The 14,267-nt window shown below is 43.2% G+C and overlaps 1 protein-coding gene across 4 annotated transcripts in view; it reads right to left on the bottom strand.

Annotated features, from left to right (window-relative positions):
* STRIP2 (striatin interacting protein 2) overlaps window positions 1-14,267 on the bottom strand; it is a 37,957-nt gene that overhangs the window by 6,925 nt on the left and 16,765 nt on the right. For all 4 annotated transcript variants that reach the window (XR_005029578.2, XM_036909048.2, XM_036909049.2 and 1 more), the window contains 5 exons: window positions 11,531-11,605; window positions 10,779-10,876; window positions 10,198-10,324; window positions 7,646-7,746; window positions 4,403-4,469 (listed from right to left, as the gene is read on the bottom strand). Coding sequence is in view for 3 of the 4 variants with exons in the window: in XM_036909048.2 (XP_036764943.2) it covers window positions 4,403-4,469; window positions 7,646-7,746; window positions 10,198-10,324; window positions 10,779-10,876; window positions 11,531-11,605 (468 nt within the window). In the remaining variant the exon portion in view is untranslated. The remainder of the gene's footprint in view (window positions 1-4,402; window positions 4,470-7,645; window positions 7,747-10,197; window positions 10,325-10,778; window positions 10,877-11,530; window positions 11,606-14,267) is intronic.

The following is a 14,267-nucleotide window of genomic DNA, read 5'->3' as shown; positions in this document are numbered from 1 at the left end:
TGAATGTTTATTTTTTTTAAAAGAACCACGGGAAACAACAAACATATATGGTACAGGTTCTTTTATCCTTATTTCTAATGTGGTAGCAGCAAAAAAAAAAAGCTGCCTTAGCTTCCTTAGCACATCAAAAAATAATATGGGAGTAGAGGCACAGCCTTGTAGAAGAAGCACTGGGGTAGGCACCAGGTCACCTGGACTATGGCTATGGCCCTTGGCTGTGTGATCTTAGACAAGTCATTTCCCCATTCCCTGTAAGAGGCTGAACTAGGTAATGTTTAAGATCCTTTTAGCTCTGATCATTCCTTAACCTGTGATTTACTTCAATTTTCTCCAGTTGGTTCAAAAGCAAAATTCTGAGTGAGCCTAAGCCAACTGTGGCTGCCTTTCCCTGAGAGCTCAGTCTCAAGAGTTCCAGCAAAGATGACCCTGCTCTCTCCTGAAGATAGTATGACCTTCCCAGGGCCTAGCTCTCCTTTCTTTCTGATAATGCATGCCTGACTACTATAACTAGCCCCACTTCTTGTGTCACCAGATGCTGCCTGGAGCAGACACCGGAAGCACATGTGCTGGTTAGTGGCTCTTAGGATAGATGAGCCCAGGACTGTTGTCTCCTTTGCTTGAAGCAAGAGGCACTACATGGAGCCTTGCTCAAGCCCTCTGCCTTGTTCCGACCCAAAAGACAATCACTTCCCAGCAGGCCTTTGGGTCCATGGATGCCTTTTCAGATTTCCCCACCTGAGGTTTTTTTTTTTCTTTTTATGTTTAAGGCAGGTCACCTTCTTTCTCTTTTTCTTGGCAGTACTCAGCATATAAGTAAGATGTAAACTTCTCTGGGGAGATGTTTTGTGGACAGCAGCACTTGGCCACATTCTCTTGTTCCTGGTACTTTACACTATCCAAAGCAAGACTTTCACTCACTTTCTATCAGGTGAAGTTAAAAAATAAAACATTTGCCCATGTTCCACTCCCACAAATATTGTTTGCATACATCTTCGGTCTAAAGATTCAGTTCAGGGATCACATCCTACCCTTTCAGATCATCTCTAAGGCAATACAAGGGTTCTGTTCTCAGAGATCCATCCACAGCCCCACTGAATAAGCAAGCCAAATAAAAACTGAGGATTATACCAATTATGTGGATAATTAACTCAGATGACTGCAGGAAGAACAGTGTTTGGTCCTTTGGTACTGAGGAAATCAGGTTGGTTAGAATGTGAGCACTAGAAGAGACTTAGCGATTTGCTCCAATTCTGTCACCCACAGAAGTAAAATCTGAGGCCCAGAGGGGGAAGAGATTTTCCCAAGGTCACTTGATAAGCACCCAACCAGGGCTTGACCCCTCCATCTCCAGTGCTCACTGAATTCTAACATCTTTATTTCTTGTTCATCTTCTGGTTGCACTTCTGGAACCCTAGAAACAGCAGATGATTCCTGAGAGAAAATTTGGTTTGATTCCCTGCTTTCTCAGTTTCTTGAAGACCTAATGGTAGAGAAGCTCTTTCTTATGTCCTATTATAGTTTTTCAAACAAGCACAAGAGAACAGTTTCCAGGAAAAACAACAAAAAAGTAGTGAGGTTTCCTGCTTTAAAGGGGAGCATCTGATTGGGTTTGATCAGTCTATGAGCCTTTAAAGAGCTTTAAAGTTTGGTCACAACAAGCCTTTAAAGAAGTGCTACTAAGTGTTAAATATAATACATTTCAAAACTTCTCAATAACATATTGAAGCCCCTAGTGATGATTATTACTTTCAGATTGAAAACAAGTTCATAAGTGAGAAATCAAAATTATTAACTTGGCTGTTTTAAGAAATCAGGAGAATTTTATAGTCCTGGGAGAGCTGTTGTTCACCTAGTGGTCCAATCTCTCCTTTTATAGATGAAAGCCTACAGGAAACTTGCTCACTGTAGTGTCAAAGCCAGATCTGTCTGCCTTCTCTATAAACTTCTATTTCTTTATTCTGAGCTTCAGGTTTTCCATGCCATATCAGTCCTTTATTTATTCGAACCTATTTGCAAAAACATTTGCTAGGTTTTAGTACTTACTGATTGAAAATTCACAATAATAGCCATTTCTTGGTATATGATTCTTTTGATTCATTTCCTTATTATGGTTCACATAACTAAAAACGAAGTCATATTTTTAGCTTAGGGTGTTTTCCCCCAACATCATTATCATCTCTTTCCACAATAATTTCCTTATGATATGGATTTCTGACAATTAAGTTACTGCCACACTAAGGACCTAGATCCAGACATCATAAAAGAGAATTATGATTCTCAAGTAGAATGATGAGGTATGGAGGAAGGAGAAAAGAAAATTTCAAAATCATTTGAGGAGCTTTTGCAAACTATAGTTGATTGATGTGTGGATTACAGGTGATGACTTGAATATGTGGGAAATAAGGGTGCTGACTCCTGCACAGTTGAAAACCTGCATATAATTTTGACTCCCCAGAAACTTAACTACTAATAGCCTACTGTTGACCAGAATCCTTATTGATAACATGAAGAGTTGATTAACACATATTTTCTATGTTATGTGTTATATACTGCATTCTTACAATAATCTAGAAAAAAGATGCTTTTTCAAATTGTATGTCCCCCCAAATTTTTCCAATATATTTATTGAAAAAAATCCACGTATAATTGGACCTGCACAGTTCAAGCCTGTGTTGTTCAAGGGTCAACGGTAGTTAGATCTGGTACTTATATTGTAAGTTCAAGCAAAAAACAAAACAAAAAAACTATAGTTACCACTATATATGGAACCACTAGGTGCCACTGTTGCTTCACAGAAAACCTAGCATGAATTGTTTTTTATTAATAGACACTTTCACCCATTTTTGGGTAAAAATAAAGTCTTCTCAGAGGCATAACAATTATTTCAATAATTTAACTCTCATATCCCAAAAGTTCAGTCAGAAGAGAAATAAAAGTATAATTCCCATCAATTCCTACATATAGGACTGATACAAGAGAACACATTGTGTCAAGCAATAGATTCAGGCCATTAAAGCTGACTTTACGTCTTGAAATGTCCTACTAATAGTAGAATTTTAGTGCTGTATATACCAATATTTCTGTGAGAAAGTACAGTCCTTATCCCAACTCTGAATGGCAGGAATCCATGTCTCCACCCTGGCTCTGCTACTTGCAACTGTAAGGTTTTGGCCATTAACTTCTCCATCTATAAAACACTGATACCAACCTCATACAGTTGTTTCAAAGACTGAATAACATCATGTACATAAACAGGGTTAGACAACTTACTGCCTCTCTCTGCAGGGGTAAGAGGCTCCCAGCTTCTTTGGCTGCTGAGACTACATCTAAGTAAGGCAGGAAATCTGTCCTGGTGCTAAAAAGGGTGCTAGACTTGGTGTCTGAGGACTTGGGTCTTTCTCTAATTCAGGATCTATCATCTAGGAGAAATGGACAAGTCACTTCATCCACTGGGCCCTCAGGTTTCTCATCTTTGAAATAGGGGGTTGGACAAAATGGTCTCAGGCCTCCACCAGCCAAGAATGTTATGGTTCTATATAACCTGTACCACAGACGGTATCATTCTATTTTTGAATAATGTACTTTTCTGATACAACACTTTACAGGTATTAAAGTTGGACACAAAGGGCTGTAGCACACATGGATGCCATCATCCAACCATTCAGTGTTTATTGAGCTCCTTCCCTGTACCAAACATAATGCTAGACTCCAGGGACACAGAAATGAAAATGATACCATCTCTTCCTTCAGGGAGTTTTCAGTTCAACAGGAAAACAGATATAGATAAACTGCAATGCAACAGGATGAGGGTATGGATGGAGGTCTATCTAAGGAGCTATGGTAATACATGATGAGGTAGACACTTGATCTTCATTATGCTACTGATCAGTCAGTTTCAGAATAACTCTGAGGGCCTTTTCTGATTTGCCTAGGGCTGTTTCCAGGATGAGAAACTTTCTGGGTCATCTTCTGTGGCTATTACTGACTTTTGCCTCAGAGCAATAATCTAGGCAAGTTATTTTCTGAAGTATACACTCCTGGGTTTTATAACCTATATGAAAATGAAAAGTGAATAGCCTGTAGCACAGCAGAAAGAAGACAGATAATTGAACTCAACCAGAAGCGCCTCTCCTGCCATTTAGCACAGATGTTCACATTCAGTTTCAGTTCCATTAGCTTTCTAAATTTCCTCTCCTCCTTAATATTTTCCACTGACCCTTTTTTTCTTCTCTGGAAAATGCTATGCTCAGCTTTTCCAAATCTTTCTCAACTGGGTCAACAGCTTTAGACCCCTACTGTATCAGCACTCTAGCCAATATAGGGATGCAGAAGAAATGGAAGAGCAAATGCCAGCCTCTGCCACCTGGCAATTTCAAAGGCTACCAAATCCCCACCTGCTTACCAGACTCTCTGTAGTAAGCTCCGGCAAATCCTGGATGGTACAGCAAGGGTAATCCAGGACTGAGATGCTGCAAGATGCAGAGATAAGGACAGGCTTTAGGTAAATGGTAATGGCAGGAAACAGCTGTATCTGAAAGGGCATGAGTTCTTTCTCTCCAGCAGGCCCCATGTATTTCCCAAATTGCTTAAAGGGACCTCAGCTGAAACTGAAAGTTCTGGTACAAGGCAACTCCAGCTCTGGTCTTCTTGCCTCAGTCACGAAGGGTGCCAACAGTTCTTTCTGGCCGGCCCCCATCTGGCAGATGCAAAAAGGGCAGGAGAGGCTCTGTACAGCCACCTTTCTCCTTCTGTTTTTAAAGGCATGTGTAACCTGTGTGCATTTATTTCTGCATTAAGTATATGCTTGTGTATAGGAGTGAATATAATGTGCTCCCAGAAATGCTGCCCAAACTTATCCCATTTAATAACAATCTGTGGATGTGAGGATGAAGCGAAGACCTCTCCCATGTCTCTTACAGGTGTTTCTGAAAGACAGGAGCTCTGGGGAATAATCACAGAAGCCACTCCTGAAGGAAGCTTGAGACAGCTTCTTGCAGCAGGACCAATCTAGTAGCTCAAGAGAGGTAATAGCACCTGCCCCCAAACCTACAGTGGGGGACTGCAAAGGAGCTGGGGGTTCTGTGCTGATCCCAGGAAAACAGTCAGGAGTCAGTAGGGGAATAAGGCACCATGTGATGACAGGGACAAAGCACTCAAAATAACAATTCTCTTTCTTTCCTCTTCTCCCTTCTTCATTGGTACAGTGCAGAATTTAAATTAATCTCTATTGCTCCTTCTGGTTCTGACATTCCATGAGGTTTTAAACACCAATCTATCTGAACTAGCACAGTTGGAGATGGATAAAAGATGCTGGCAAAGCAGGGACTATGAAGAGAAGTATGGGGTTCCTTGGACCTATCTCTACATTTCAAAAGTCAAAGCTTCTATGCAAGCAAAAGGTAACCATTTATTTGGCTAAAAGTGTTTACCTCTGTCCAAGAAACCCACAAAGATAACCTAGGGGAACCAGGGTAGGAGAGGTGAAGGCAATGGATCTACCTATAACGTTGCTCATCATCTTAATTTACTCGGTTGGATTCTCTGAGAGTTGCCAGTTCTGTACTGCTTCATTAGAATAAACATTTCTTGCTGACTTACCTACTTACCTACCCACCTCCCACTGACAAAGCCTGATGGCAACGTAGGTGCTGGCAATCAGAAAATGGGGATGGGAAATCAAAGATGTATTTGTTCCAATCTCAGTGAACTGAATTTTGGCCTGAGGGGTATAACATAAAGTTACAAGTTCCTAGAATATTTAGATTGTAAAGGCCATAAGGAAAAATGTGCAGTAATGAGCTGTGGGTGCTCCAAGTTTTCAGGGATCGCGCAATAATAAGGCTTATAGGTGATGCCCAAGAAGAGTCATCTTTTTCAGGCCAACCTTAGCAAGCAGTGTAGTGTGGTACTACTAGTCTTCCAATTACAAATCAAACCCTGTGGACCCCTACTGGATTGTCTGCCCCTCCCCTTGAAGGCCCATGGGTGCAGGGGGGCATTCAGTTTTTGACCCCTACGCCCCCAGCCACAGTTTATTAATCCAGGGGTGGACCTCTAACCCTGGGACTGTGGAGCAGGGACTGAGAGCCAATTCAATCTGTGAAGTGGCACTGGGATGTGTTTGGTTCATGCGGGCATATTTCTCCAAATGGCCTGGGAAGAAGACAAAACTATTTGTCAGTGAAAGAAGACACAGGAGTGGAGGTAGAGAGGCTTGGTGTCCATAGATGGGGGTGAGGGGTTCTTGGGCTCCCTACACTACACACCAACCCTGAGACATGGAGTTGCAGCCCTGGTCTCAGTTCCTCAAGATGATATTCCCCATTCTGCATGACGCAGGACCAGCTGGTTTCAGTTACTTATAACTAAGAAGGTTGACTGATACACAGAAGTGCCTTTTTGAAGTTGTAGCCTTTACCCAGCCTGACCTATACTTCCATTTTCCCTGGTAACCCAACTAGCATGTCTTAAGTGCCATTTTTAAGGGAGTCAGTGCACAGGTCTCTGTAGTTAGGAAAAAAAACATCCTTCACTTCCCCCAAATGGGAAAAGTCTTTAAAGTATTCTCTGTATGTTTAGCTTAACTAATGTTTATAAAAGCTCTACGATATAGTCAAAGGAGGTAATAGTCTTATTTCAGAGGTGAAAATACTGTGGCTCAGTGAAACAATGGGTCTTACTTGAGATTACACAGCTAGAAAATGGCAGGGGGCAGGTCAGGAATCCAGGCCTCATGACTTCAGGTTCCATGTGTTATGTGTATTTTAAACTACATATAAGTAGGCTGCCTTTCTGTGGTGGAATTTCAGGCAGTACTGACAGACTGGTGAGGCATTGTCTCCTAGCCCTTCTCCAGTCACCCAGTAATCAGAGCAGCCTTCTTGCTTCCACTTCACGACCTGGTCTCTGGTAAAGCACTAAACTCCATGGTGAACTCAGGTTAACATGCTTCCAGTTCTTGTAGAAGCAGCAAAGTAAGAAACAAGTACCTATTCCATAACCCAAGTCCCCAATTGGCTGAAAGGGAAAATTGTTTTAATTTATGTTTTGATTCTGCCTCTGCTGCTTACTTAAGGGAACTCACTAGAACATTAACCTTGAGCAAGTCAATTAACCTCTGCATTTGTTCCCTAATTAGTAAAGTGAGAATAAAATTTGTATAAAATCTCTTAGCATCACATCCTAAAGGATGTGAAAATACCATATTTTTTAAAACAACAAATTGATCTAAAGGTCTATTATTTACCTTCAGTTACAAATTCTGTATAGCCCTTTACAGTTTATAATGTACTGTAATTAATTCAATATATATTTATACTAAGATCAGGTTTGGCCAAACAGGCTGTTTCACAAAAAATCACCTTATAGATCCTTCTGCCATAGGGCTGAAATTTCATTGTTGCAGTTTCATTTCTTTGAGGCATGACATTTTTAGTTTTCATAACTATTAAAATACAAATACCTCTGTGAAGAGGCCAAACCATACAACCCTCAACGATACTTCAAGGAAATTAAATTTAACATTGACGGCTCTAAGATAGAAGGGACTAGGGACACCAGGAGAACTGAAAGGCTCAGGGACAATGCAACTTTCTCAACCCATCCCAAAATAGCTCTTTGAAATAGACCTGTCCAGAGTCCATACCTGTTTTTGGCAGTGATGTAGGACAAGATATTTTGATTGAAGAACTTCAGGATCAAAGGAATGCAGTTGGCAAATACCAAATGTTGTGATACATATTCAAACTGAATTGAAAGATCAAAGCAGAAAAGGCTGCTCATTTGGGGAAGAAGGTATGTGTGAAAAAAAAGAGAAACAAGTACAGATCTAATATCTACTCCTAAGAATATTCACTGTCCCTTGTATTACCATTCTTTCTATTTGGAAGTGGGGAGATTATCTTCAGCCAGCCCATTCCGCAGGGAGGAGGACAATCTGCCGTGTGTATGTTTCAAGCACTGACCAAAAACACAAAACACAAACAAGCCAGAAAGAAAATCCTATTCCAGATAAATAGAAAGAATTACTGTGAGATTTCTCCTAAGCTCAACAGGAAAGGAAGGCTCCCTGAGGGAACTGTCTTCCATACCAAACCTCTGGCTCACAGTGTTTCAACTGAGACCGCTACAGCAGAACAGGTGCAGCCTACTCCCAGCAGCTGCTGTACCACTCCGGCAGGGTGGGGAGGGCGCACAATAACCAAGTGAGCCACTGCAGCATGGGCTCCAGTGGGAGTCTGTCTGATTCACTGTATTAGCCCCCATATTTAGAGTATCAGAATTTTAATGAATGGATCGATAAGAGCCCTTCAGTGAACAGATATTACACTGAGAATAAATCCAAGATCTCTTTGATAGGCTAAACACCAGAACATAGGGGCTTCCTTTCACTCTCTTGAATCTGCATGGGTTTTGTATCCAGGAAGACTTGGTGTCATGCAGTTGTATCACCTGGATTTTACCCATGATACACTGAGAAATACCCGACACAATCTGTCTCCAGATTCAGAACCTAGACCTCTGGGACAGTGCAGAAACTGGGTTGAAAAAGCAGTAAAGTATGATGTTTTAAATCCCTTCGCTCTTCCTGATCACTAAGAAGTAGCTATGGCAGCAAATTAAGCTGCCTAACTCTGGGTATGTGGTTGGGGAGGGGGGTCAGTTTGTGCTGCCCATTTCTCTCTTCTGCTCAAATATTTTCTCCCTGGCAACTGACCTAGGGTATTTTCCAAAGCCCCAGATGGATGAGCCAATACATCCCTATTACCCAGTTTGAGATGAATCTATAGTCTCGTCAGGATTTACTGATACTGACACACACTGGCAAGGCCCAACAAGCCACCTGCCTTTCTGCCTATTTACTGCTCACCAAGAGAAGCAGAAATGCACATCCACAGTTCTGTTCTTTTTATTAGGAACACTATCTCTTACCCCCGACTCCTCCCAGTCCTGCTGCTGCTCAGCAAACACTGGCAGAAGCTTGAGCACCTAGGATACCCTAACACACCCAAAGATGTCTTTGAATGTACTCAAATGGGGAAATACTCCGGTTGTTTAGATAGGTCTGCCACGGACACAGGCCTTGCAGGGCCCTTGCTGTACTCTGAGGACCTGCTCTTCTGTCAGCAAGCTTGGCTCTGATTTCTCAGGAGGAACATGGGGCAGAGCCTCTGTGCAGGAATGAGAAGCCTCCCTCCCCTCCCATGGTCTCATCTTCCATTCACCACCCTCCTCTCCCCCTGTACATTTGCAGTGCCCACCATACCACATCCAACTCCTTAGCGTGGAGAAGAATAACTTCAGGGGAAACAGGTTCTTAACCTTTCTTTGCCCTAGTTTCTGCATCTGTAAGTCCTACCTCATAGGGTTGTGAGAATTATATTGAGATCCCATGTGAATTTAACGGTGCTGACATGTTATAGTTACATAATAATTGTGTGCAATCATATGTACCATGACCTGCTCTGTCCTCTCCAGCTTCCTGCATCACCAGACCTCCTCAGCTTCCCCGCTCCAGGCAGAACTACAGCAACATTTGATCAGTTTCCAAAGACACTTTGCTCTCTACCCTCTGGACTTTCATAAATTAGCTTTTCTGTTGAAATGTTTCCTGTCCTTCTGTGGCAGCTCCCATATCCTGGTTAACACCTGTTTTTTTAGGACTCACATTAGAAGTCACTTCTCCATATCAGGTAGGAAGGTGTTTCCAGAGTAGCCAATGCTTATCTGTATCATAGCACTTATCACCCCATAATTGCCTATTTATATATCCATATCCTTTATAAGACTTCAAAGCCCTTAGGAGCCAGAACTGTGCCTTATTCAAAATAACACCTCAAATGTTAAAAATTGCTTCACAGAAAAGTGTGCTCAACTTATTTTACTCCTGTTTTGTAGAATGCTTGTATGCTGTCTCCTTTTACTTCAAAGCTAGCTGGGCATATTCCCAAGAAGCTAAGGACTCCTACCCATAGCCCTCAGATAATGGACAGACGTCTCCACCTTTCTAAGAGTTCCCCACATCCCATCCCATTCTGCAAGCCCAAGGTTGTGCACAGGTATATGGATTCCCTGAGTCAGACAAAGAAAAGGCTGAAAGATACTCACTTGGACTACAAAGGCCCTTGTGTCCCTAGTTAGGGAGATAGGGCCTGGAGAATACCTGAGACCCATGGAGAAGCACTCCTGGCTGCTCACCTGGTAGATATGGTTCAGTCTGAAGTGTTTAAGGAGTAGCAGGAGAAGGGCAGAGATACTCTTTACAATGATCTCCTTGTGCCTGTTCACATCGATGCCCAACTTCATGCTCTGGAGAACAGTGATGCTACAATAGAGAGAGTAAGAGTCATTGCAGAGGGTGGCCTTAGAGGCCCATGAGAACCCAAGCATTTGGGTCAATACAATATACACTAGAGAGCCCAAAGTGGGGAAACCGAAGTCCTGTGCTAGGGAGATCTCCAGAGCGCTCACTTATGAGCCCATCTAGAGAAAAGCTTCTCTGATCTTTGTTTCTCTCTCCTTTGGCAAGTTCATCCCTTGGCAATGTCCACACACAATGTGCAACCAGTCCTGGCATTGATGTTTCCCTCCAGACCCTCCATTCTGAGCTAAAAAGGGCATAGCAGAGAGCACTACAGTGGAAGGGGACTATTGGGAAGGGGAGAAGCTGTCTCTCCAGAGACAATCCCTGTCAGTGTTAACAAGGCAGGGTGAGAACTAGAGAGACCCTGCAGACGGAAGGGCTAGTATTCAGCAGCTGCCTCAGTTGAAGCACTCACGGCATCTCCTCAGGCAGGACATCTGCCAGGATATTGATAGAGTCTGTCTTGGCCTTGGAGGTGGGGGCTGCAGCCAGCAGAATCTTAAGCAAAGCAATCTGGGAAGAAAAAAAATGAGAAAATCCGTTCCTGTCCATTGCATTCAATAAGGCTATTCTTCCATTCCCCAACAGCCCTATAAAAAGTGTTTTAAAGCCTTCCTGTAAGTTCAACCCTCAATGACCAAATCAGCCCAGCTTCAAGAAGGGCATACACGTGCCCAATCCTGGCCCATCTGTGAGGCTAATGAGCCAGAAGGAGCTTACAGGCTGTTCTGCTTCAGGACTGTTCTTTCCAAAGAGAAGGACAGAAGGAGCAGACTGAGAGGCGCAATGCCTGGAAATCAGGCGGGAGATACAAGCAACATCTTACTCCCCCACCCTTTCCTTCCTCTTGTTATCAGCCTCACCATTTTCAGCCTGAGGTTACTAGGGCATGTCAGACCCTGGCAGGGTACTTACTTAGAAGGAGGCCCCCAAGCATCCTGCACAGACCCCACCTTTTTCTCCACCTCTCCTGAAGGACTTGGGAGTACAGCCAAGTCCTCCTTCTTCTCAGAGGAGCCCTGAGGAAATCTAATGTGTTAGAGAATGCCTTGCCTGAGGGGCAGATGCTCAGGAAACAACCCACATGATGGACAGCTCAGCTCGTAATGGCTCTTAACTGTCTGTTCCTTTGAGCAGAGACGAGCATCTCCGGCCCGGCTTTCTTACCATGTACTGAGGGAGGCTGTACAGCATGCCCTGGTAGAGGATTTCACATGGCGTCTCTGGTACCACCTCTTCCCCCTATGGCAGGAAACACAGTTTGGCCAGGTCATCTTCCAGTTGACCAAAGGCTACATTTTCTTGGTTGTGAAGGGTGGCATGAAAAACTGAGCTGGGAGCCAGATTCAGCTTCCTATCCTGTGTTAATGACCTTGGGTAAGTTCCTTTCCCTCTTTGAGTCCTAGTTACCTCTTATATATAGGAGCAGTGGGCTGGTCCTTTAGGTGGTCCTTACAATGTATGATTCTGGTTTTCCCATTATCTGGAAGTAATCAAGAATCCTTTCCATGTCATGCTGGCTCAGGAGTCAGAACCCCACCTAGGAGATGGCTCAGACCACTGTTTTGCTGCACATACATGGGCTTAACTTGGCTGCAGGTAAGACTGGGAGACTGGACCAGACACCCCACACAGGCACTTCCCATGGTGTCAATCTGAGGCCATCCAAGAGCTCTGGAATGGAGAAGTAGGCGACTCAACAGAAAGGGTTAATAAGGCAGCTGGGTAACCTTCAGCCCAGAGAGGCAGGAAGGAGTATTAGCAGGGAAGCTTTTCCATGGAAACTACTTTGTATCCTTTTCTGTTGGCCCTACATCCCTTCCTCCTTTCTGACATGCCCTCTCATGCACAAGTCTCTTTGTCCTCTTGATGACCCCATCTAAGCTTTTTATCAGAGTGGGTGAGGCAGGGCCCTCTGGTGCTCATGAAGCTACTCAGGCCACTGTCATCTTTGGCCAATGCACTCCTTCGTCCCTCAAGGTCCCTCCATTACAGGGCAAGGGTCATTGCCATGACACATTGAGGCTGGAAGGAGTAACCCTTCGAACCCACACAACTCAGCAGCTGCTTAAATGGACACGTCTTAAATGGGCGTTCAATAAACCCTAGCAATCCTGAATGTTTGCCTTCTTGCTTACCAAAGGCCTATTTCATACCTTTTCCCCTCTCCTCAAACCAATCCCTTCACCTCACAGCCCCTCAACAGTTGCTAACCCTACCTCTACTTCATGGAGAAAACAGAAGGAATCAGACAGGTATTCTCTCATCTCAATACGAAATCTACCAGAGTTTCCACCTTCCTTCTTGGTATGAAGGATGAACCACACATGCTCCTATCAAAGGCAAACCCCCAACTCGTGCTTGGGATCTCACCCTCTTTCTGCTTTGTTGAATGCATCAGTTCTGTAATTATCTCCTCTCTTCTGAACCATCTCTTTTAGGACATACACACACTCTAGTACCTCTCAGCTATAAACCGCTTTCCCTAGACTCCGTGTGCTCCCTCAGCTACCATCCCATTTCCATCCTCTTCACAACAAAATTTCTGTGTTGTCTGTGTTGACTGTCTGCCTCCTTTCTTTACATTCCCTTTTCAACACACTCTAACTAAGCTTTAAACCCCAACACGTCACTTGAGGCTGCTCTTATCAAGGTTACCAGTTACATTTATGTAGCAAAATCCAATGGGCACCTCAGGGCTTATCATCCTCCATTTAACAGCAGTATTAGGCACAACTGCTCACTCCGTTCTTCCTGAAAGAATTTTTCTTAGCTTTTATGGTTGGTATCATAATCTTTATTTCCTCCCACCTCACTTAGTGCTTCTCTTCTTTTTGGGCTCTCCTGACTCATCCCACCCTCAATACACTGGTGTGCCCAGGGGCACTGTCCTTTTTCCATCCTCTTCTCTTTATCTGTACTTCCTCCCTGGGTTATCTCAGCCAGTTCTATGACTTTTAACACTGTCCATAAATCAACAGCTCACAGCTTTATTTCTCTACATCAGTCCTCTCTCTAGAATTCTAGACTCATGTATCTAATTGCTTGGCTGCTCCATAGAAGTGTCTAATGGGTATCAAAGCTGAATATGACCAAAATAGAACTTTTGATAAAACAGAACTTCCCATCTTGGCAAAAGGTACTTGTTTTTGATTCCTGTCTTTTGCCTCTATCCACATCCAATTGATTGGCAAGTCTTATCAACTATACCTCCAAAATATACCCTAAATATCCACTTTCCCCATTTCTGCAATTACTACCCCAGTCCATGGCACCATCATCTTTGAGCTTGACTATTTTAAAACTTTCTAACTGATTTCCCTGCTTCCACTCTTTCCTAGTCTAGTCTTTACACACCAGCCAGTGGTTTTTAAAAAGATAAATAAGATTTGTTACTCCCCTACTTAAAATCTGCAAAGGCTTCCCTTTGTACTGTAAAATAATTTCAAGTTCCCAATCTTTGCTGAAAGATCTTCTTTATAAAGTGGTCCCAGGCCATCTCCCAGGCTCCTTCTTATACAACCCCACCCCTCACCCCTGTGCTCCAGCCCCAGGCCTTTGTTCACTACTTCTAGCACTGAGCTTGCTCTTACCTTGTTAAGCCTGTTCTTCTGCTTGGGATGTTCTTTCCCCTGATGTTTCTATAGGCAGCGACTTCTTGTACCTCCTATCTTTGCTTAACCGTTACCATCACAGAGTCTGTCTATTCTGACTGCCCAACCTAAAGTAGTCTTCTGCATGACAGATGCCTCTATCATGTAATCCTATTTATATTTTCTTCATTATATTTCCCATCTCTGATAGTCTGCTTGTTCACTTAATTATTTTTTCCTCCAATTTCAATGTATCATGAAAGGAGGGACCTTGCCTTGCGAGGCATACAGTAAAAGCCCAACAGCATGTA

Source organism: Manis pentadactyla, chromosome 7 (genome assembly GCF_030020395.1).
Source record: "Manis pentadactyla isolate mManPen7 chromosome 7, mManPen7.hap1, whole genome shotgun sequence".
Lineage (NCBI taxonomy): Eukaryota > Metazoa > Chordata > Mammalia > Pholidota > Manidae > Manis > Manis pentadactyla.
This window is presented reverse-complemented; position numbering and strand designations above follow the sequence as displayed.